The 25,818-nt window shown below is 38.6% G+C and overlaps 1 protein-coding gene across 2 annotated transcripts; it reads right to left on the reverse strand.

Annotated features, from left to right (window-relative positions):
- Positions 1 to 3,436: 3,436 nt before the first annotated feature.
- postnb (periostin, osteoblast specific factor b) lies at positions 3,437 to 23,914 on the reverse strand. Of its 2 annotated transcripts, none has more exons than XM_017708607.1 (21): positions 23,643 to 23,914; positions 22,897 to 22,995; positions 19,787 to 19,851; positions 19,359 to 19,516; positions 18,630 to 18,794; positions 18,333 to 18,479; positions 17,909 to 18,050; positions 15,860 to 16,072; positions 15,332 to 15,466; positions 13,375 to 13,523; positions 12,626 to 12,762; positions 12,250 to 12,380; positions 10,304 to 10,434; positions 9,673 to 9,775; positions 9,491 to 9,558; positions 9,115 to 9,160; positions 8,999 to 9,008; positions 8,616 to 8,884; positions 6,945 to 7,010; positions 4,807 to 4,842; positions 3,437 to 4,201 (listed from the first exon to the last, which is right to left on the reverse strand). In XM_017708607.1, the coding sequence occupies exons 1-21, from the start codon at positions 23,759 to 23,761 to the stop codon at positions 4,161 to 4,163; spliced, it is 2,430 nt and encodes an 809-aa protein (XP_017564096.1). In that variant the 5' UTR covers positions 23,762 to 23,914; the 3' UTR covers positions 3,437 to 4,160. The 2 variants fall into 2 exon arrangements, with proteins under 2 accessions (XP_017564096.1, XP_017564094.1); XM_017708605.1 differs by having other exon boundaries at positions 8,616 to 8,879; positions 8,994 to 9,008; positions 23,643 to 23,912.
- Between the last annotated feature and the right edge of the window lie 1,904 nt (positions 23,915 to 25,818).

Genomic DNA, 25,818 nt, shown 5'->3' on the forward strand with positions numbered 1-25,818 from the left:
CCTCGCTGATATCACTACCACTCATACTGCACACAGCGGACTATGAACACTGCCTTTCATACTACACTCACCAATCAGAGCTGTTGTTTTATTTTATTTTATTCATCATTATTACCACTGCACAAATGTAACATTCTACTGCCATGTAAATAACACATCGCAACAGTTATTCTATACAGTGTACATCTCCAACATGTTCATGTATATATCTACACATCTATAATCTATTTTTTTGCATATCTATAAGTAATTTATTCTATATACTGTAATGTTGCACTATGCCTATTTATTGCACACTTGCACACTCTCTTTTTGCACTATTTGCTACTAATTGCACTTCTGGTAGATGCTAACTGCATTTCGTTGCCATGTACTTGTACTGAGTAATGACAATAAAGTTGAATCTATCTATCTATCTATCTTTGGTAGCTATCCTGTGTATGACTTTTTGTTTCTTGTTACTGACCCTTGAATTTTTCCCCTTTTTAACTACAAGTCTTCCAGTGCATTTGCTATTTGGTTACTACCTTCGCTTGATTATCTGACTCGGTTATCGTCTTCGTCCATTGTATTGTGTTTTATTAACCTGGTTTCTGACATGGTCTCGTGTTAACCCTGTTATTATGTTGATTCTCCTTTTAATAAACTTTATGGTTTATCTTTTATCTGCAAGGGTCTGAACCCAGCATTACAAATACACTGTTTGCCTTTATATTGGGGATTGGAGATGTGACATGTTAAGTGTCTAATTTGGCGCCAATTGCTACTAAAAATTATTTAATTTATTTATTTTATAGTAATGGCGCTTCCAAGCTTAATAATGGAGCTTGAATGCTTCAGATGTTTTTATTCCAAAAAGAAACATTTATTGCATTTATTTTTGTTTGTGAATGCTGACTTTCATGTTGCATATAAGGTGATATTGATGAGCCACACACATACCAAACAAGTAGCAGAATGTCTCCCTCATTTTCTCTAGTTCATTGGGTTTCTATTTCTGGATGTTGTGAACTGCATATATTACTATTTGGGTTATTGCTTAGGTTTTAGACTTACTGGTTTAGCGTTTTAATGGTGTAGGCTTTAAGAATGTAATTTTAATTACAGGATTGTGCTTGATGATACTTCCATTTTTCTATGGTATTGAATTGGTGCCGAGAATCATCAACTATCACAGGTGTTATCAACTACAAAAATGTTGCTGTTGTGACGATGATATTCCTCTTCTTACTGTAACTGGGCAGTTACCAAAGTTGTACTACTAGTTATCATTACTTGTTTGTTGAAATTGTGATAACTGGGTTACTGCTGTAAATACATCAGTTCAAATGTAAATAACAAATAAAGGAAAATAAATGAAGGCCAGTTTAAAAAAAGGGATAACCACAGATAATCATAGTTTTACAATTCTCGTGTCATGCAGCAGAGATCTGCAAGATGCTACAGTTTTCCACACATGTACATGCTTAATTAAGTTTGTTTTTTTGGGTGGGACGGTTCAGCCATGCTAACTGACATTACATCCATGGGCTAACAACAGGATTGTCATCCATTGGACACTGTTGACAGACACACCTTTGTCCCTTACTTACAGCTTTGCTTTCATAAAGCAATTGGTTTAGCAATTTTGCAGCATTCCCACCCCAATAAGTTTGCAGTCCCACCAACGTTTAGCCCATCATATCTTGTGGCTTTTTGTGAAACGAGTTGCAGAAACTGAAATTTGAGGCATGATGTTCTCTTGCATTTAATTCTTCACAACCTAGGAAAATTCCCTCACGCTTGTAGATTTTGGGGGGGGGGGGATTATCTGATTACATTTAAGTGTATTTGTGCTACTGAGAATTAAGTGAATACATCCATTCATAACCATTTTTTCATTTTTCTTTTAATTTATTCAATTAGGGGCAGTAATGGGCTGGAGGTAAGGGAACCAGCCATGTGACCGGAAGGTTTCCGGTTCGATTCCCTTGGCTGACAGTCCATGACTGAAGTGCCCTTGAGCAAGGCAACTAACCCCCAATTGCTCCCTGGGTGCCATGGATAGGGCTGCCTACTGCTCCAGGCAAGTCTCCCAACCCCCTACTGTGTGTGTTCACTAGTGTGCATGTATGTGAGTGTTTCACTGCACGAATGGGTTAAATGCAAAAATCTTATTCCACAGTGTTCCAAACACAGTTGGCTAAGGTTTCCTAAATTCAATCAAGTTAAAAATGCTACTTAATTCCCAAAACACTGCATGATAGCATATTCTCCTACTCCGTATACTGTTTAACTCATTTTAATCTGTTATAGACAAGCAGTTATTTTATATTGTGCATTACAGAAATGTCCTTTCCTATATCATTGCAGGTTTCATGTAATTTTCCCTAGAGATATCTACACTGGTGATTTTAGCACCTGTCCCAACCCACGAAGTGCTGAAATACTGATGGCGTCTCTGTGTAGCTTCACCCTGAGGCCATTCTTTCTGTCTGAGCAGGCTGCTGATTGATACGCCCCAACGTGAACGTTTAGTATTTGCATGTAAGAAATGGGTGTAAGTAGGGAATGAATTTGTATTTTCAAATCAGTGTAAACCCTGAGGTTACATTGAGGTGCTTGGGTTTGAACATTTTCAACAAAAATTCAGTTGTGTGTTTCTCATTGCAGTGATTTGTAATGTCCATCTTCAAAAGATAAAATTCATTTAACCATTTTTTTTTTATTTTTATAGTGTCATATATCCTTTTTCACAGCATACATGAATATGTTCATTTCAACCCTTTTTAAACAACCTAATGCTTAGAAAGTAAACAATTGTGTGGATGACTTTTTAACATACTAGTGAGGTATTTAATCTTTCTGGCAAAATACCATAAATACGCATTCAGTTTGCAACTTATTGAAAATTAGTTTGCACTTTCACGCCTAAAACTGATGACTATATAATATAATAAGTTGTACATTTAGAGGATATCTAGTCATAACAAAGTATTTATTGTGTATTACTACTGTGATTTTCACATAATAGCTCCAATTTTTTGTGATGCAGGTCATAAAGAAGAAATCTTAATGCACAGTGAAGTAAACTGTTAATAATAATAATTTATATTACATATATATATAATATGGCTAAAACCAGTCATTAAGGGTTTTATTCTGCCAGAGAGATGTTAACAAGTCATCTGTAATAAATGGGGATGGAAGGGATAATGGCTAAAAAGGGAATTTTGCCTTTTTTTCGTTATGCACCAAAAGTAAATCCTACAAGGGAAATCTGTGCTGCTTATCTATGTCTTGTCTAGGAGCAGTGCTGTCTAAAGCAGTTGGGATTTAAGTGCTTCAACCAGGTCAGTGCTGAGATTTAAAACCACAACATTCTGGTTGTTGGCCAGCTCTCCTACCTCTAGGTTACCTGCAACCCCAGAGCCAGTAAAGGAGGAAGTAGTCAAAGTTCTTATCAAAATGTTGCAAACAATTTTATTCTTTAATGAGGAAAACAAAAACAAAATACTAAACATGAGCACCATTAAATCTTTGGCCATGCAGAAGTAAACCTCAACCCAACAAAACCTGGATTCAACTTGGCTTTAGGAGTTTCTTACCAATAGACACAGATATATTCCCAGAAACACGTCTGTTGCAGAGAAGTCACGTGGGTTTTCACACACAATCTTCTTTTTCCGTGAACATATTTCAAATAGTTGGCATAATACACAGATGTGTGCAGCTCTGTGGTCTTCTTACATCTCACCCTTTCACATCACCACATCACCAAACATTCGGACACCATTTTCTGGACCTTCTTCTAGACCTTTTTTTTTGTTGTTAAGACAATTCCATAAGTGATATTTTCTGTGACTTTTCTGTAACAGTGTTCCAAATGTAACCCTCCACAAAAACCAGACAATTTTTAAAAAAAATATTTACATACACAAGGACTATTGAAGTTCCCTGCTTTGACCAGATATGTTTAAAAAAGTCATTCCCTCCCTGTTAAAGAGAACAAACACTGATTAGCATTATTGCGTTTGTCTTTGTAAGTTCCAACCAGACTGATCCAATAGCTTCTGATAAGTGGAGCTCACTTTCTCCTAAACAAGTGATTCCATGTCCCTTGAACCCTTGTTTTCCTTAAAACATTTGATGGTCTATTTTTATGTTCCCGCTTATGGTGCCTAGTCTTGCCTGGACCCTCTGGGTCTCGCCCTGGATCCAGCTGGAAAACAGAGATGGAAGAAATGACTGAGAGTAGTCATCTGATTAAGTGACCTTAATTCTACCCATTTAAAAGGATCTTTGTGCTGTGGTACTTCAGTGAAAACTGGCAGTTATTGATTTATTTTGTGCTTGAAACTGCACAAATAATCCATTTCTACACATCTACATTCTCAACAAATGGTGCCAAAAAGTGTTGAGCTGCTTTTGCTTCCACAAAGAACAATGTTTCATAAAGAGTTGTGACTGCAAAGAACCTTTTAAAGATTTAAAGGACATTCACATAATGTAGAAGTTCTGGTCCAATTTAAAGTTTTTACATGATGTGGAGGTTCTTTAACCTTTCAAAGCGATTCTGTCAAACACACAAAAAAACTCCTTTTGGCACCTTTTTTTTTCCCTAAAAGTGCTTTTTAAGATCTATACAGTCAGAACCAACTTGAAGGCCATTAGTAGCGGTACTAATGATAATGATGATCATGATAATCATGATGATCATGATATTAACATTTAAATGATATCAGTCAATAGTGTCAACTGTATTATCTGTGCTATAAATAAAACCGTATACCGACTATTACAACTGCAGTTCTCTGAGGGTCTTACCTGGCACCCGTCTTCCAGGAACTCGTCTGGTTCCCTCTGTAGAAAATCAGACAACATATGTCTTAACTAATAATACACTACACATAGACCACTATCAGAGCAGTCATGTCTCTATTGAAAAATAAGCATACTTAAGTATTTCAGTAGTATACTTGAAATGCACTATATTTCTGAAAGTATTCACTCGTCTGCCTTCACACGCAAATGAACTTGAGTGACATCCCATTCTGAATCCATAGGGTTTAATATTATGTCGGCCCACCCTTTGCAGCTATACCAGCTTCAACTCTTCTGGGAAGGCTTTCCCTAAGGTTTAGGATTGTGTTTATGGGAAATTTTGACCAGAAGCGCATTTGTGAGGTCAGACACTGATGTTGAACAAGAAGGTCTCCGCTCTAATTCATCCCAAAGGTGTTCTGTGCAGGCCAGTCAAGTTCTTCCACACCAAACTCGCTCATCCATGTCTTTATGGTGCATATGCTTGTTGGAACAGGAAGGGGCCGTCCCCAAACTGTTCCCACAAAGGTGAGAGCGTGAAATTGTCCAAAATCTCTTGGTCTGCTGAAGCATTAAGAGTTCCTTTCACTGGAACTAAGGGGCTGAGGCCAGAAAAACAACCCCACACCATTATCCCCCTGAACAACAACCCCACACCATAATCCCCCTCCACTAAACTTTACATTTGGCACAGTGCAGTTAGACAAGCACCATTCTCCTGGCAACCGCCAAACCCAGACTTCTCCATCGGGTTGCCAGACAGAGAAGCGTGTCACTCCACTTGTCTCCACTGCTCTAGAGTCCAGTGGCAGCACTTTACACCACTGCATTCAACAATTTGTATTGCACTTGATGATGTAAGGCTTGGATGCAACTGCTCGGCCATGGAAACTCATCCCATGAAGCTCTCTACACTGTTCTTGAGCAAATCTGAAGGACACATGAAGTTTGGAGGTCTGTACCAATTCACTCTGCCGAAAGTTGGCGACCTCTGCACACTATGCACCTCAGCATCCACTTTTCCCACTCTGTCATTTTACGTGGCCTATCACTTCGTGGCTGAGTTGCTGTTCCCAATTGTTTCCACTTTGTTATAATATCACTGACAGTTGACTGTGGAATATTTAGTAGTGAGGAAATTTCACAACTGCACAGGTGGCGTCCGATCTCAGTACCACGCTGGAATTCACTGAGCTCCTGAGAGAGACCCATTCTTTTACAAATGTTTGTAGAAGCAGTCTGCAAGCCTAGGTGCTTGGTTTTATACACCTGTGGCCATGGAAGTGATTGGAACACTTGAATTCAATGATTTGGATGGGTGAAGGAATACTTTTGGAAATATAGTGTATGTATTGTATACTTTTAAACTTTTATAAGTTTAAAAACATTTTTATGTAAATGCACCTAAAATATATTATTCTGTATTTTTCAACACATATATTTGTAAACTAACAAATTTTAAATCATGTGTGGGTATACTGTAAGGAAATACACTTAAATAGATGCATTTTTAATATATTTAAGCATACTTAAAGCATATTTATTAAATTAGGCTTATTGTTTAGAAGTGTATTTTAAAGCAATGGCTTTTAATTTATGTTTCATTTCAGTTGCAATACAACTTACACTAACTAGCATCCAATATGGGCATCGACACACCCAAGATTACACATTTAAAATATATTTCAAGTGTAGTAAAATTGGCTTAACCTTAACTGCAGCATAGTATGATTAGAATAGCACTTGTAACCATAGAATACATTTTTCAACATGACTTATGTAATTTAAATATAAATATAATTTAAGTGTATATATGAGCTGCATTTAGTTACTCCTAAATAAAAAAGTGCACTTAAATGTTTTTTTGTTTGTATGTCAGTGTATTTACTGACATTGAACTATAATTTAAAGTGCAGTTTAGTTACAGTATGACTCAGTAAGTAGCACTGAAGTGTATTAGAACATTGTCATATATTTACAATTAATACTTAAGTACAGTTTACACCTACATTGTCATACGTTCAAAATAATACATTTAGAATATTTTAAAGTATGTTAAAAAGTGTAAATGTTAATCTACACTTTTCATATTAAATACACTTTTGAAAGTGCACTTAAATGCATTTTTCGGAGAAGCTCACCTTGAATGATTTTGCTTAGTCTCTCACTGTCCGTGTCGAAACCTGTGATGAACTCTGTTTGAGGTCCTTAGAAAGAGAAACAATCAGATTCAATTAATACCTGCTTTTGCTACAAAGGAGAAGGAAATGGGACAGAACTTGTGAAAGAATCTGGAAACAACAGGAAAACATTCTAAAGGAAACTGGGCCTCTGTTATTCTTTTACCTGGAACATTTCAGAACCCAAAAGAGAGTAACATTGTGTCACAGTTGCAAATTCGTAGGAATTTGATCATTTAAGACTAGAGGTAAATGACTCGTTTAACAGTTATAGCTTTTTCACCACTCCATTTGAGTGAAATCCAATGAGATTGTGATCACTCATAATTCCTACGAATTCTACGTGAAGTGGGGTTGCCAGAGCAGCATCATTATCACAGAAGGAAAAAAAGAGTTGTTAATTGTGAACCCAAGTTGGTGAGGCAAAAAAAAAACAGCAAGGAGAAAAGGTTGTGTCATTTAGCCCTACAATCAGCATGCTTAAAGGAAGGCTTGCTCGGAATATCACACTACCATGGAGCTCCGTATTGGAGGAGCTTCTGACCAAGTATTCAGGACCTGTTGATGCAGAACATTTAAGCAGAGTTAATCGCTTCCACATTCTCAAAACACAGGAATAGCAGTGAATGATACTGCTTACATCTTATCCCATAGTATAACTTGATACAGGAGTGGGGAACTCCAGTTCTGGAGGACTGAACTCTTACATAGTTTGGTGATTTCCCTTCTCAAATATGTCTGATTCAACTTATCAATCATTTAACAAACTTAGTTGATGTGCTGGAGCAGTCCAGTTCAGTTCCCCACTGCTGGCTTAATTGATCATTGTGAATGGCATAACTCTCAGCAATGGTCCATTGTGCAAGGTCCCATGACAAGTAGAACCTCTGACCTCTTTATTGGTCCCTCATATCATTAACTTTGAAATTTTACATCCATGACTCATAAGTAGCTGCAATAACTTAATAATGTACAACCACTAAGCTACACTAAAGTACCAGTATGGTTGACAAATAGCAAAATCAAGCAAGCAAGGAAGAGAATTTTCATTCGGAGACCATTATTTATGTATGTGTGTATTTATTTTTTGCACTGCTGACTATAATAACCTAGTTACACCACTAGATCATAGTTAATGGACTAATAGTGTACCTACTCCTGTAGCTTGTTTGGTAGTCTCATGGGGCAAGATGTGATCTTGAGAATGTTGGGGGACAACCAGTAGAAAATTTGGGCCGAATGTAAGTGGAAATATAGACTTATTAGGGTGGGAACAAATCGATTTACTGCATTAAACAGTTGTTATTTAACGTTGCTAGCTAGCTTGTTTTGCTTGAGTTATTTATTGTATTCCAGGGGTTAAAAGGCCATGGACAGAGGAATGCAGGGGCAAGTTTTTAGAGGGGTCATACCCTTATTAGTGTTGCAGTTTACTGCAATCCAGCACCAGTAGTTTAACAAGCTATCCCCAGATGCGTATTCTCATTACGAGCTCACACCTGGTCCCACAAGTTCATGTACGTGTTCCACCATAAGGTTTACGGAATGCACATTTTATTCATATTACAATTTCAAGGTTTTATGTGCATGCTATAGACTATTACTATTTAACAACCTCAAAATTACATTTACCTTCAATGACACGGGTAATAGTCGGCTCTCCTTCGATGACTCTCGTGACCTTGGTTAAGGTTGGTTCTCCTTCAATGACCCTTGTAACCTTGGTGATGCTTGGCTGTCCCTCAATGACCCTTGTAACCTTGGTGATGCTTGGCTCTCCCTCAATGACCCTTGTAACCTTGGTGATGCTTGGCTCTCCCTCGATGACTCGTGTAACTTTAGTAATAATGGGCTCTCCCTGGATAATTCTGGTCACTTTGGTGACATCACCAGGAACTGTGCCGGAATTAAAATGAATGAGAGAGAACAGTGACAGGATAACATAATTTTAGAGACCATGCATAATCATCTTTATGCAGTATTCTTCAACGTCACCGATCTTCACCTTACCTGTGATGACTCTCTCTGTAAGAGAATAAAAGTAAACCGTGTGAGATGCAATAGCAAAGCCATGTGAACACTGTTCAAATACAGCTTTTTCTATGACTGACACTTTCTTCATTAAACTTACTTATGAACGTCAGTGGAATCTCCTGAAATCTGTATCCTGATACAAACTGTTAATAGAAAAGGGCACAAGTGAACTACAGATATGCACTCGGAAATGCTATTAAAGGTATCACGATCCCCCAGAACTGACAACCTGTCAGTTGCTGTATTAGGCCTTTCAAACATCACTTGATTAAAGTGAATTAATTTAATTGACTCAAGGCACTTACATCAATCCAAGTTCACATGCATGTTTAACAATGTTTGCCAGTTAGATTTAAGGCAACTCCTCCAAGTCGTTAAGTGTTTCAGTGATGGGCCCTCAAGGTATAAACATTTTATTTGGAGGAGCTTGGGCATTAAATTGTTCAGTCTTGTGTCAAGTTGTGGGCTTGTACCTTGATCTGGATGAACCTAGTGATCCTTCTCAAAAGTGTCAGGAGCTCCTGGCTTCCAACTGGAATATCTGTAAAAGAGCGATTTTACTAGTTCAGACATTCAAGCTACACGTTCACACTTTAAGACTTTAATTTGATGCCGCTGAACCTTTTTATGTAGAGTGTAGTGCTGCAGGCTGTACCTTCAGGGTAAAGCAGGGTCTTGACAAAGTGAATGACTCCATTAGTAGCCATGAGATCGGAATCAGGAGCTTGCACAGAATTCACCTGCATGCTGTTATTAGCCTGCGTGAAAGCAAGATTTGAGAGTTAATCAATTTAAGTACAATTGAAAAAGTATCTCTGTTGTGAATAATGGCACTTTTTGAGCATTTTGCATGCTCTTTTTTTTATCTTATCTTTTACTACCAAGGTCTTTTGGTTTGTTTTCTTTGGCTTTCCTGCATAAATAGTTTGTGCACATTAAAATCTGAAGGAAATTAATTGACCAGCTCAACACAGCAAAGGTGGCCTGACACTATATTCCTTCTTCTGAAACTCCTTTTTGACATACTAGGACAAGGTTCATCTTCAGTAACAGCAGTCTACTGTACTGTAATTCCTTTTTGGCAAGAAAACTAAAAAAAAATGGCAGTAAAGCACTTCTGCTTGTTAGAGACCTGGAATTGATTCATTTAAAATGAATCATTTGCTACACTTTAAGAAAGTCCTGCTGATGTGAGGGAGGTTATAATAGAGGCTTGTGACTGGAAATGAAAATCACATGAGCTGGATTTAGCAGTGAGGAGGATTGTTGGGCTTTTAAGGACTTACAAACAAGACTTTGATGTTGCTGCCCTGGAGAGATTTGAGCAGGTTAGTGACTCCAGTCTCCAAGCCTCCACCAATGAATATGCCTTTGCTGAAGTGGTACAGCAGGATGGCTCTGAGGGCATTGGGATCGCCTTAAGCAGAAAGAGGAGACATTAGATGCACTTTATATCTCAGTTAAAGTAACCTACAACTATACTTACTGCTTTCTCCCACATCATATTTTAATAAGTATAAGTCTCGGGGGTGTATGGTGTAAAATATTAATATCTGTGATACCAAACTTAAGTGTTACTTTGTTTCACGATTGGCTCCTCCCACTCCATGTGCTTTTTGTTTTGATCTTCCATGTCCGTTTGTTTTGATCCAGCCCCTTTGTTAAGTGACTCCACCCCTGATTGTCACCACCTGTTTTCCACCTGTCTCTCATTATCCCTATGTTTTATAAGCCGGAAAGTTTTAATTGAAATTAAGAAATATGATAAAACCCTGCTCAAAAAATGTTTGCAAAGACCTAATTTCTGCAGATATATAACTATTATAATCATTATTTTGCATTAATTTGCTCAGACTCTGAGAGTAAAGAGGTATTGAGATGACTTCTGTATGGGTTGCCACGTCTAGTATTTCAAAAGAAGCATTTGACATGCATGTAAACATGAGAGGGTGATTTGAGAGAACGCAAAAGACTGAGACATTTCAGAACTGACCTATACACCGATGAGGAATAACATTATAACCGCTAATTGTCCATTTCATCAGCTCCTCTTACTATATAGCTGCACTGTGTAGTTCTACAGTTACAGACTGTAGTCCATCTCTTTCTCTGCACACTTTGTTAGCCCTGCTTTTACCCTGTTCTTCAGTGGTCAGGACCCCCATGGACCCTCACAGAGCAGGTACAATTTGGGTGGTGGATCATTCTCAGCACTGGAGTAACACTGATGTAGTGGTGGTGGTGTGTTAGTGTGTGTTGCACTGGTCTGAGTGGATCAGACACAGCAGTGCTGCTGGAGTTTTTAAACACCTCAGTGTCACTGCTGGACTGAGAATAGTCCACCAACCAAAAATATCCAGCCAACAGCATCCTGTGACCACTGATGAAGGACTAGAGGATGACCAACACAAATTATGTAGCAGCAGATGAGCTGTTGTCTCTCATCTCTCTACAAGGTGGACTGACAAGACAGGAATGTCTAATAGAGTGGACAGTGAGTGGATACCATGTTTAAAAACACATACCAGCACAACACACACTAACACACCAACACGTCAGTGTTATTACAATGCTGAGAATGATCCACCACCCAAATAGGTTCTGCTCTGTGAGGGTCCTGACCACTGAGGAGGGGGCTAACAAAGTATGCAGAGAAAGAGATGGACTACAGTCTGTAATTGTAGAACTACAAAGTGGACCTATATAGTAAGTGGAGCTGATAAAATGGACAATGTGTGTAGAAACAAGGAGGAGGTCGTAATGTTATGCCTAATTGGTGTATAATGATAAATAGGCAGCATAGATATTTTTGTAAAACTAGCTTTTCCACCATGTTGGATGAGTGATTAGAGAGAAGGAATCCTTGATATTGATTGAGCAGCAGTTTCAAAATGTTGCACAGGCTAGAGGAGTGTTTTCAGTCACAATGTGCATTGATGATGAAAGAAGCACAGTCAAGATAATTTGAAAAGACATTGTCTGTATGTTATCTTAAAAGCTGTAGAAGGGACAAGTGCCACCAGCCTTGTGATTTGTGTAGTTTATGCAAGCTGTCCCCAAAACTAGGACAGCCAAATTTACACTGAACAATTTTGATGGAAGTACTTGCAGACACTGGAAAGGCAAGTAGCAATGTGGGCACACAATATACATCTAGGCCCTATGACTAACACTCAATCTAATTAGGAAGCAAATAGTGTATTTAGGTTTTCTGGAGGGCTTCAACACTTACTTTTCAGAACAGAGATGTCTCTCTGACTGAGGCCAGCCAGAGCCTCATCAGTCGGGGCAAATAGGGTGAAATCTCCCTCCTGCTTCAGCAGGTCAGTCAGACCAGCTGCCTCCATCAGAGACAAAAAGATCCTACACGCATGCAGAAAATTAGAATTGTTATCTCGGCTCTCCTTTGCATAATCCCATCACAACTGACTTTCTGATATAGCCCTCATAATCCTCTAAAATGGGATTCACTTAAGTCTTGGACATGTCACTATTTTGAGGGAAAGTCATTATTTATTCAGAACATCTTGTTCATTTGTTATTGCTTGCTTACCAGTAACACATCCCGAAGTATGTCTACAAGCTGTATATTAAAATGTTTCACTTACTTGAAGCCTCCATGTTCAGTCAGCAGTTTGAACATGGTGGACTCTGCTGGTTTGATCAGCGTCTTCATTAGATGGAGGGCACCATTGCTTCCCTCTTTGCTTCCACGGATCAAGCAGGCATTCTCAATGCAGACAGCCTTTCAATAAAGATAGGGAATTTTAAAAAGATGGGACTGTAAGCATTGAAATATGAGATCTCTTTCATATTAATGTATTTTTGTTTGTTTTGTACTTTGGATGTTTGTTATCGCATTGTGAGCTGATATAATTACCAAGATTTTGGCTACATAACACCTGAATATGGCTACCTAATACCTAGATAATCCTAGACATAAACCTGCATTTAATATTTGCATTCCAGAAAGGCTTATTTCAACAAGCACCATTTGTCATAAAGGCTGTTTTAGTCAATTTTGGTGGCATTTCATCTCAGCAAATATTATGACAACCGACACTTGTTGCAACAGGCCTTTGTAAAAAGGTCTACGTAGGTCTCAGTTCTCATTAAAGGCAAGTATCTTTCAGCCTTTTGAATGCTGCCTTTCTGTGAAGGAACCTAGAAGTTTTTTTTTCCTCACCAGCATATTTTATAGGTTTGCTCACTTGTATTGCATTCAATGATATCTACTTTAAAAGCCCTGGAATTTAAACAAACAACATAACACATTTTTAACCTATGATGTGGTAATGGTTGGTAAGTTGTATTCAGTTAATTGCTATTGATTTTTCTGTGCTGTGAGGAGACTGACCGTGCGATAGACAAACACTCTGAGGAATTTCCCTCCTAGGGTCTCAAGACGCTGCCCATTGTACAACTGACTCAGCACAATCTTGTTCTTCAGAATATGGTTCTCTAGAATGATCCTCAGGAAGCGCTGGTCCAAGGACATTACTTCATCTACAGTGAACATCAGACAGAGAGGGAGTTATATAGCTCTCTACTCCCTATACAGCGCTCTCTGTGAGTTGTTATGACCTACATACGGCACTGCGTAGGGAGTAGAGAGCCATTTTTCATGATTTATTTGTTCTTACACAAATCTAAGCTCAACATTGTTCAAGTGACATGTACATTAAATCATGCATCATGCACTGTTACCCATTTTAAATCAGCTGCCATGGCAAAATATTGGTTTTCCAGGCTTGGTGCAGACTGGGTTTGGGTCTGTTTTCACATACAGCATCAGGCATTGGTCTGGTTGGGTTTGCTTTTTGATATATATGTGTGTGTGTGTGTTTGTGTGTGTGTATATATATATATATATATATATATATATAAAATTATTCACCATGGCCAAAATAAAAAGAATGATCAATAAATGGGATTGTTTAAAATTCCAAAAGAGTCAGGATTACCATCACATGCTGGTCTCATACACATGGTATTTTAAGGTGTTACAGTAGACAGACTGCAGTACAATTTCTTCAGTCACAAATTTACCACTGGCCAGAAGCAAATGTCAGTGCCAGAGTACTTATTTGCACCAGTTTGCTAGGATCAGCTACAGTCAATCAACAAAGGCATGGTTTGTTGGGGTCTTGTATCAAAGTTGCCTGTAAGGGTCGAGGTCAGGCCTCAGTTTCATTTTGCTTTTCTTTCTTTTTTGTAGATCAACAGTTTCAGGAATGCACGTTCTCAAATAGGGTTTTAAGTTATTATTGTTGCCTGAAGCTCTGTCTTTTCCCCCAAGCTGACCCATAAATGGCATAAATTGCCCTGTAAAGAACAAATGATGAATGTTTCTACACTGTCGTTAATCATAAATACACTACATTTACAAGGGTAGAGCGAATGGCCCGGGTCTGCCTCTTGGGAGGTCTACAGTTTTATTTTGGGGAAGCTTGCTGTATACTGGAGACCTAAAGTCTCACTATACAAAAGCTGCATTGCGCTAGTGTTGACTCATCATTTCCATTGAAGCATATGCATTAGTAATTGCTATTTAAATGATCTAGTCTAGTCTGTGTGAACCATTCTGGTGTCAACCAAACACCTTTCATAGATGTCCTGTAGCATTACTGACATGTCAAAATTATTTAATTCTCTAAGGTCTTGCCATGGTTCTTGTTCTCTAAAGAAACTTTCAATGGGTGATTATTTAAAGAATAGCTCTTCTACAGGAGATCTGAGTGTGAAGAACATTTTTTTAAAGAACCTTAACATAAAGTTTGAACTAATGTTTTCCCTTAAACTGTACACATCCATTTAGTAATCTTTAGTAAGTCAAGAGGTCAGAGTCACCTGCTAAAACATACTTCCTTTTTTCATAGTAAAGGAAACCTGATACATTGGGGATATGAACGTGAGGCACCTTAATCTTTTCACCATTTCAGTAAACATTACCTTTTCTTTTTATATATAGGTCTAGAAAATGTTAATTAAAACAAAGTTTTTTATACCTGTGCAAAGTCTGAGTGGCATGTTTACATACCTGCTTTATTAAAAGCCAGTGAAACAGTGAATGAGGATGAAAGCAATGGATAAGAAATTATAAAACTGTGTCAACAAAGAGAAGAAACAACATGCCCTTGAGAGAATGACAAATGATGCAGGCCTAAATGATTGAGTCGGAGTACTGAATGCAGAAGGTAAAAGAGAGAAATAGAAAATAAAACCAATAACTCAGCAAACTCAGCAGACAGGTAGAGGAATAAGAGTTTGCCAAAGGTAACTGAAACATCAGGGACTCATTTAGGATGACCTACCACTGAAGGCTGCATTGAGAGGGGCCAGCAGTGTGTATTCAGCCTGCGGTCTCATGGCTGCTGCCAGACCCAGTTCGGACACCATGTCACTGAAGGTGGCCTGGGATGGTCCAACCAGCTCCATGACTTGTTTAGCTTGGAGAAGAAAGTACAGTCCCTGCTGTTTAGGAAGTGCAGTAATGTGCAAAAGTCTAAAGTCAACTGGGAAAATGTTTAAATCCATTTATCTGGGCAGTTGGCAAATTTCTATATAATAGGATAAATACAAAAATTTCAAAAGGTTTGCTAAGCTGGCATAAGAAAATTGCATAGGACTATGATTGCTTGTATAGTAGTGTACTGTATGTTTGTAAACAAGAACATAGTGTTGTTGATGCTAAGCACCAAAAGCTAGAATGCTTATAGCATCCCGTGGTGGCGAGTCTTCAGCCTGCTAAAAATGAGTGAGTGAGTCAAAAGCCATTAAGAGGTGTTTTGCACTTGAAATATATATTTTAAATAGAAGCAGATGTGTAAGTGGAAGCTAACCTGAGTCTGGCATGAGCACCTCGTCAATCAGGTGAATGACACCATTAGTAGTGACAATATCTTTCTTCAGCACCATCTTGACGCCGTTGACTGTCAGGCTGTCTCCATCACAGCCAATCTCAATGTTGGTGCCCTCCAGGGTCTCATATGAGGTTCCAGTCATAATGGCCTCAGAGCACTGGACTGAGTTCAACAAGTGATAGTTGAGCAGGGCTGTGGAGGAGAAAAAAAGCTTTTGAGTAGGCAAATGATAAAATATCTGAAAACAAAACATTTGATCTGTGGTTTGAAACCAATTAATGTTCTAAACCAAGTATGCATATAAACCTAGTTTTGTTAGTTTAAGTTTAGATTGTGACCCTTTTTAGCCCTACAATAGGGAAATTGAATCTCCACAATCTAGCCCATCCGTGAAGTGAAACACCACATACACGCTAGTGAATGCACAAACACTAGGGGACAGTGAGCACACTTCCCCAGAGTCGTGGGCAACCCTATCCACAGCACCCGGGAGCAGTTAGGGGTTAGGTGCCTTGCTCAAGCGCACCTCAGACATGTACTGTCAGCTCAGCGGGTTGAATCTGCATCCTTTCGGTCACAAGGCTGGTTCCCGAACCTCTGAGTAATGACTAGGATTAAATACATCTGATTGTATTTTGATAGAATTTTTATCAGAACAAAGAAAATGGAATACTTCAAACTAACTTTAGGTGAGGTACAATCAAAAAGAAAGAAGGTATATTAGGGGGAAAGCACTCACTCTTAACAATATAAAGCACTTTATTAAGAGTTGCCGTTTCATCCTGTATCTAGAAATATTACCAAAATCACCTAAAGATGTTCTTAGCTGTCTGTGTCTGCACCTCTGATTCTTTTTTTCCACTGTTTTTTCCAACTAGCAAAGTTTCTCAAGCTGACACTTATGTCATTTGTATCTCCAGTGGTAGTATCTGTATCAACTCCTGAACCCCAGGTGTCCTTGGGAGCCTTTGGGTCCTTTGAGAATATGTCTGTCAGCAGCTTCTCTCCAAGTGAAGCTCTCTGATGTCCCAGTCAAATGGCTGAAGAGAGACTGTTAAAAATGCAAATATTCCAACACTGCCAATTCTCATTGGATAATAAAACCTACAGCTGTTTCCTGCACTTGGCAAGATGAAGAGCATGCTCACTTTGGATCCTTTTGATCATCTTTCAACACTTAAAATTTACATTGCAGCACTGCTGGAAAAAACATGCACCATAGGAACCAGCTACAGTTGGCTTTGTTTTACAGGCTTTGCTCAAATTCCTTTGGTTTGCTTCTATATGTATCTAATACAGTTGAGTTTGTGATTAAGGGAACAAATGTCTGTATATTTTCTATTTTACACTAAAGTGTTACAAGTTTGAATACAAAACTTTCAGTGTAATGATTTTGAACAGTCAGTGGTAATGTGCACCTGGAAAAATAACCAATCAGCTTCTATAGCAATAAATCCAGTTTTTTCTACATCAGGTTGGAATATTTCTTTACATGATCAACTATTAAATCAACAGTTCTGAACTCCAAGCAAACAAGAATCTGCCATTTAAAGACCACAAAAGATAAGGCCATGAATTGAATCTGAGACCTGGGGTCTAGCCAGAGTTGTACACATCCCAAAATACTACAAAGGAAACAGTAACTCTAATTGGCAACGCTGCCGTAAATGTGCATATGCCAATGTTTGCCAAAAGTCTGAGAATTCCCAATCCTAAAAAACATGCTGATGTAGTCCCCATCTGGTTTGAATGGGCCTTAAAAAAAGTTCACAAGGGGAAACACCAGCATTATTGGTTTACTCAGATCAGCAAACATGGTACGAGGGAACCATCACAACTGTGTTTCCTTTGGACATTAATTTCATTAAAGAGGAATAAACCGCCACTTTGTGCCAAGTCTGCCATCGATATGAGGGCTTAATGTTTCCTCTCTCCTGCTGAAAGCATCTTTTGTACACTTGGAGTTTTGTTTGCAGAAGAAATTCCAAGGAAGTGATGGAAATTATTGTTTTTGGCTCAGTACTTTACCTTGGAGAACACCCTTGTCACCCATAAGTCTTTCCATAACCTCACTATCCAGCTTAGAGAAGGCGTCGTTGGTGGGGGCGAAAAGGGTGAATTGTCCAGGTTCACCCAACTTGTCCATCAAGCCAGAGGCTGTAACTACAGTCTGGAATGAAACAGAGCAGGAATAATATCAAGTTAAAAAACGAATGGCGGAAGAGCTTGTTTAATGAGAAAGGGGTGGGGTAGAACTGGAGAAAGTGAAGAATACTGTGAAGAATAGAGTGAATAGTGAATAGAAACAGTACTATTTCATTCTTTATAATACAATATAGGAAGTTTGATTAATGGAACCTTCTTCAACATGCAAGGATAGAAGCTACAAAGCCTGGAGGGCTGTTAGGGGTATAGAAATCTTTCTCAAAGTCATGATGCACCTACAACTTACATTTAGTGAACTCAGGTCATCTTCAACGTCAATCACATCCTGAATGGTGTTGCCCACTGCAGTAATAACACGGTCAATAACATGAACCACACCATTGGTGGCCACCTGGTTTCCATGGATGATCCTAGCACAGTTCACTGTGACGACCTGGAGATCAGAGAAGGAATACAGTATTTGATCTCCCATTTAAAATTGCATTAATAGATGTGTCATCTGCATTTGTAATGTGCTATTTTATTGCCTCTGTCTAAGCTAATATGCTAAAAACCTCTCTAAAAGGACAATTAATTAACCTACCCCATTGGAATAATGGTTTATGTGAAGGCTCAGGTCATTGTACATGGAGGTGATGGTCATTCCGTTCTTCAGGTCCTTGGTGAGGAGCCGCTTGTTGGCCATGTGATAGTGCAGAGCATTGTACAGCTCAATGTTTACATTGCTCACCAAACCATTCCTCACTTCCTGTTGGGCATAGGAGAGATCATCGATACTTATTCAGACATTGACTTCAATTCAGCCTCCAGGTCATGAGCATAATGAACAAATTGAGCAAGACTTCTCCGCAAAATTCAACTGGACCTCAGGATTCTGGGAACAGGATCTCATAATGGCAATTTTTGAATCTGGTTATGTGAAGTAACTGCAAATTCATGGGAAGACTACAATTCCTGTCATCGATGGTTGACCTAACCTTCCCTCATAATCATATCTCCAAGACTTATTACTTCATGTAATTGTGTTCTTTTCTCACATCTTTTAAAACTACCCGTTTGTAAAGATATCGCTTCAAATAGTTACATTTGGTTTGTGAACAACACCTTAAAGCATGTCATAATTTGTTATTAGTAAGTGTTGTTTACAAACACTAGACTTTTCAAAACAGTCCTTGCAAGCTGAGACCATGTTTCTCCATTTATGAATGATCAATTTGCCTCCACCTTGGTCATATTCACTGCCTGCCATTTTTTGTTTTTATTGTGGTTTTAGATAAGACTGTGTTAACACATATGTAGACCTGTCAGTTACCGGATCTAGGAGATCCCAAGCTTCGTTACTGGGGGCAAAGAAAGTGTATGATCCGGATCCCTCAATTTCCTCCCTCAATTTGGACATGGCGGAGTACTGCTGTGTGGTGACTGCATTCACCAGACCAAGAGTGCCATAGACGTTGTCAATAGGAGCAACTAAAGGGAGAAAAATAACACAATACAGATCATGTTGGAGTTATTTGATAATGATAGAGACTCAATTATGATCATGTTTATATCTCTACGTATGCCCCACCCATATCCCCATACTTTCTCACCTTTATCACAAGAATGTTCCTACCCATTGGCAGATAACAGGATTAGATTGGCAACAAATAATGTAAATATTGTCAAGCAGGTTTTACTGTAACAACTTTCTGTTCAGATTGGCTGAAAGACAATTATGATACAAATAAGACAACTCACCAGCAGGACAGCCGCGCATACCCTCCAGCTTCATGTATCCTGGGCAGCACTCATAAAGAACAGTTCTACACAAGAAAGAAAACCCAAGCACAGTATTAACTGACCACTCTCCATTCTATTTTTGGCCTAAAATAGCAAGAATACTTTTTTCCATAAGCCCCAATATAATAACTCTACAGTTTATGCTATCCAACACTGTCCAGCACATGAACATGCTGTCATTTTCCTGGAGCCCCTTCGCGTTACAAGCTACATAAGCTTTAGGATTCTTTGGGCTGAACATACCATTTTCATATGGAAACCATCAACTGTCTCATTATATAAACATGCTATGTGGCCTCAAGGTTTGAGTAAATGTGTCCCACTAGAATTACACTACCACAACGTTTTAACACATCAAATGGCATCTTTGAGAGAACCTAGTGATGTGGTAAACTTCAGAATTATGTTTTGGCTTCAACATGGTCAGTGGAACCAAATTTCCAACCAGAAGGAAATCTTGGCTTGGAAGTTGGAGTCAGCTACAACACAAGGAATGCATTCAACTGACTATTATTGAACATATAATACCATAATTCTGTTTATTAAGAAAATGCTCCCAAGATCTACATTTGAAAGGATGGTCTGTTGCAATGTTTCCTTTATTGCACAATATTTTCAACATATATGCAATCATTATTCTTAATTAGCATTATAATTATGTTAACATATGTCTCAAAAATATGGCTGAAAAGAAGCATGTAATGGAAAAAGTATGTCTTTGCCCATTTTTTGCCACTTTTAAAATGAATTTGCTCATTACTGGTGATTCCTAGGACAGTTATATAGGAACTATAAATTACTATGTGGCCTTTGAATCAGCACATAAAATTCATGCCCTGTGGCAGTTTCTAATATTTTTTTTATTACTGCATTTTACAGCATATCTCACTGGAGTGCCTGTCTTTTGCAGGACACATTTACAGTAAGCTATATATGGAAAAAAGGAAAGAAAAATATTAGGCACTACACCGATGTCACTGAAAACATGGACCCTATGCACAGGACATTAATAGAGTTTTTTTTAATGAAACCACAATAGATAGAGTAGATATAGATACATTAAGCCTATAGAGATTCATACATCTTCATGTGACAGCGGTGGTAGGGGGAGAGTATTTTTTGTGCAGACCTAGGGGTTATTGGGCTGCAGTCTTGGAAAGGCTCTGCATTATCAAATGCTTCCATATGTTTCCCCTGCTTGGTTGTTGGAACACCAGGCTAGACTAAAGCACACAAATCAACCTGGACAAAGCTCCAGGGATGGTCTGTGTGGGAGAGACATGCTGGAAGTGGAAAGCAGGGGCATGCTTCCACCAGAATTAACAGTAATGCACTTAGTAGAGACAAATGAGGAGTTCAAAGATTTCTTTCACCATGCTAGCATCATGGAGGAACTAGAAGCAGCAGACAGGAACCAAGCAAAAGTTCTCTCTGAGAGAGGGCTCCACGGTCATGGCTGGCTGCCATGCTCTACTGTGGCAGGGGCTTTGAAGCACAGTGAGCATAAAAGAGGAGGAGGAAGGGGGTTGGTGATGAGGTCATCACAGCGTCTGTTGCACTTCCAGACGTTTAGCCAAAAGAGAACAAGAGTGTCTCAAACATCTCTCCCACACGAGGAGGAAAGCCAGACTTCTATTGACTTGGCAGGCCCTCGGTTTTCTACCACATCAACAGTTTAGGGACGGATTTAGACGTTTCCTACTGTATTTTATTGACATTTTTCCCAGTGATAGAACGGGCGGTCATGATTTATAGCAGTAATTATGTTGCGTCATGGGGTAAAATATGCAAAAATCCAAAGCACATGTTGAGATTTTTAGCATAGAATCAAAGCCTGATGGTCAGCTCATTCCATCAGAAGATCCTGATTAGTTGAGTCTTGTATATTAGATTTGGGTTCTGAACTATAAAATGGAAGATCCACAGGATTTACGGGTTGTTGACCACATAATACATGGATAAATTTAGTCTGGATGATGCTTAAATTCAAACCATTGCTGAGTGATGGAAACCTAATCAGCACTAACAACGTTCAGACACTGAATGAACTCTGAGATTAAGGCTGGTAATGGTAATCACCATTTCTGCTGAATTCACAGAAAACACCAGGCATGGAGCAAAAAGTGCAAGAGCAGCAAAAAAGCTCCTGCAAAGCTGAAGCTGAACTGCTGATGGGAACGTCTGGTCTGGCTGAGCTCCATGTTTGAGGAGAGGCGCCGAGGTAAAACCAACAGCACTGGAGGAGCCGTCATCCTGAAGCTTTGTGGCCAGCCTGGTCCACGCCTCCAGGGACTGTTCCCTTTCTGTAAACCCATAAACCCACTCCCCTTTTCCAACCGTGGAAAAAGAAATGGAACACCAGAGGCATCACAGACTCAACATGAATCAACATTTGTGGTTGACCGTGATTGCCTTCAAAAACCCAGCCTCTTCATTACAGGGACATGCAGTGAGTGATCTGACTCTACAGTTCATGTTCTTCATATCTTTTGTCCCCTGCCTTTTTGAGAAATTGTCTGTCACTGTGCTTGTATGTCAGGGAAATATCTCAAACACCTACTAACTCAGTAGCAGAAGTTAACTTTGACTGCTCTCTGATCTAGCAGACAGATGTGTTCGTAGCCCACGGGCGGGAATTTAAGGTGAGCTGTTTCAACACAGCCCTGGTTCTCCAAGCCAGCACTGTGGTTTGCTTTAATCATTAGTAACAAGTCCTGCCAGAAGTCCTCCCTGCTTTATATCAATTAAGGACTCTGCAATTCTCTCTAGTAGTACACCACAAAGCTAATCATGTTAAATAATCTCATCTGTGGCATGCAGCATGCAGGAAGTCATAAGAGCAACAGGGTCGTTTCCTCACGCACGAAACTCACTCAAGTCTGATGGCTTTCACAGAGATGGTTCAAAAAGAGGGTACAGTGACTAAGCTCTGTATTACTCTATGGAAAGCAATGGACTGCTGAGATGCTTTTAACACACCCCCAATTTGGGACACTAGCCTCTCACCCCTGACCCCAGCAGCCAGATTACTTAATGGCCCCAAGGAGATATGAAAATGTCCCACTTACGCTTTCTTTCCACAGATGGCTCCTTGATACCAATTACGGCAAGTGCTGAAGTACTTCTTCTTGGTTCCCACCACTTGCTGCAGAGCGCAAACATTTGGTCTGAAGGGGAAGCACCAAGCAAAGGGTCAGGCATAGCATGAAGTCACTACAGCAGGAAAAACAACTGTTTGGACTCAAACATCTAATAAATGAGAATGAAATCAGAGATAATGATTGGATATGCATATTTTCTATGATTTCTTGTGAAATATATATTTTTTGGATTTCACTTATTAAACATTAAAGAAGTTTCCACACTGTTACATATTAATTACATAGTAATTATCATGTTATGTGTGGTAGTTACTAAGTGAATAAGCCTAGAGTCCATGGGGTTATTATTAAATGCATATTGTTAAGACTACATTCTCCCAGATATCAAACTATAAGTTTGTCTTTTACTATTAAAGAATTAATAAATTAATGCTAATGACAATGCAAATGAATGTAAAATAATAATAATAATAAACAAAAAATGTATTTTCACCCTACAAAACTATGCTTACCTACATTCTCCATGTTTAACTTTTAAAAATATATATATATATTTATTAAATATTAAATAAATTAGCATGCAAAAAATAAAAAATGCATGAATAAAATAAACTGTTAAACTGCATTTTGCTTTCAGTTAATCAACTTGTGACTTTTGAGACTTTTAAAAGGTAATAATAAAAGGTAATAAAAAGTAAATGTAAAAATCTTACCCTTCTTTCTTTGCCCGTATGCGGCTGTGGGCCACTATTTTGTCATAAGCAGAAGAGTCCACCTTGTCAAAGGCAGATAGCACAAAGAGTGCAAAGGCAGCTGCAAAAAGGAGCTTCATGCTCACCTCTGCTTCAGTGGGAGCTGAGAGGGAGAAATGGGCTTGGGCAGGGGGGGACACGACTTTTATAGGCCAGCTCTAGGCACACACTCAGCGACTCCACCAGGCTCTCCAGCAAGCCTTCTGGAGCTCACGCTCACCTTTTCACCAAATAATCGTCACGCTTTAGGGAGTGGGCTTGTGAAGAATGAGATCAGGCTTGGGGACTGACACAGTACTGATGTAATTCAGCAACTTTTTAGAAGAATCAGTTTTTTTCTGTTTAAAAAAAGCAAAAAAAAACCACACCCAATAAAAGTGTTACTGCATCTTTATTCAAAGTACTGTGCAAAAGTTTTAGCCTCCTGAGAAAATTACATTTAAAAAGCTGTTATCTTTAGAGGGGCAGTAGGAATATTTGATCAGAGATAATACAAAAAAAAACATAAAATATATATGAATACAACAAGCAGTGATGCTGCTTAACCATTTCCAAACATCTATTCATAGAATCCTTATTTGCAGTTATCATTATGCTGCATGAGGTGTTTTGGTGGTGGAATTGAATCAATCTGAAAGGAAAAATCTGCAACCAAACATTTGTTCTTGTAACCAGCTCACAAGATATCAACTACTGTTTTGAAAAGAGAAAGGTATTAAATTTTTTTAAACTGTATTCATGTTTATTTATATTTGGTCTGATGCTAAATTGTGTGTATGTTTTTCTCCAGACATGTGGTTGCAATCAATCTACTTAAGAGCCTAAAACTTCTGTACTATATACAACTGTAGGTAATGAACACAGTTATGTGAGTATGTGGAGCTCATTTAAAGTTTAAAGGAATACAGTGAAAAATACTTTTTATTGTTTGATATTAAAATTGAGTTATTTCAAACGTCCAGCAATGTTTGAAAGAAAATAGCAAGATATAAATGCAGCATTGCTTAATACTTATTAGCCATGTCTGAGAAGCATCTGGGCATGGCACTGATATTCTGATGAGTATGTGATTGACAGCCCTCAGTCAACAGTCCCAGCCTGTTACATCACTGAAGCAGAAATAGACATAACAGTGTGAGAAAATGACAGAAACAGGCTCTACATATCATCGTTATCCAAAAACAGACATGCATCTCCACCTTTCTCAAAACTTTCCAGGAAAGAGCAAAACTGTCTTTACCTTAAATTAATGTAAAGAGGTTTTAGTCCAGTTGGTTTTAGGGCATCTCTATTTTATTTTATTTTTTTTAGTGACAAACACACATAGTGACAATGTACAGGAGGTATCATAGATTGTAGGTATTGCAATTGTATTCATTATATTGTTTATTTAGTGATATCTTATAGAAGGTAAGGTTCTTATTTACTTTAATGCTGTTCATTCAGGTGGGTTGACTTGAACTGAGAGAAGACCATGGGGAACACAGTTTTGTTAACATACATTAGCTTTGTGATTGATAACAACACTGATTATAAATGCACTATTAGGACTGCCCACTTTACATGGAGAGAGTAGAACATTTGAATGCATCAGTCAGTTATTGGGCATTGGATAGTGATTCAGAGGACATACTTTGTATGTATATTTTGAGCGCACAAAAGCAAGATTAATCTGCTAAGAAGGAAAACACGCAGATGGGTTCTTTGGGGCTTTATACTTTAAAAGTTCTTCACATTTCACGTCTTCACGTTTACTACAACGGTTCTAAAAAGGTGCATTTGTCTTTGAGAGAGAGGAAAAAGTGAAGCTCAACTCTCGCTTCAAATCTGAGAAAATCCATTGTGAGAAGACGGCACTGTGGGTCTGAAAGGATGTGTAGCTGTCAAGAAGCCCGTGACTGAGAAAAGGAAATGTTTTTGGGATTACTTGGGATGGTGAGAAGCACAAAATGCAACCAAAATCTAGGAACTTTGGACATGTAGAAAAAAATATCCCTGCAGTTTGTTTTGGAGAAGTCTCCTGAAAAGACTGTAAGGTTAAATCAAGTGGTTCTACGCTCTCAGAAATTAAGGTCGTAAACTGCCACTGGGGCATGGCACAAAAGGCCACTCATGCCTTTTTTTTAAACATGGTTGA

This window comes from Pygocentrus nattereri, chromosome 17 (assembly GCF_015220715.1).
Source record: "Pygocentrus nattereri isolate fPygNat1 chromosome 17, fPygNat1.pri, whole genome shotgun sequence".
Classification (NCBI taxonomy): Eukaryota; Metazoa; Chordata; class Actinopteri; order Characiformes; family Serrasalmidae; genus Pygocentrus; species Pygocentrus nattereri.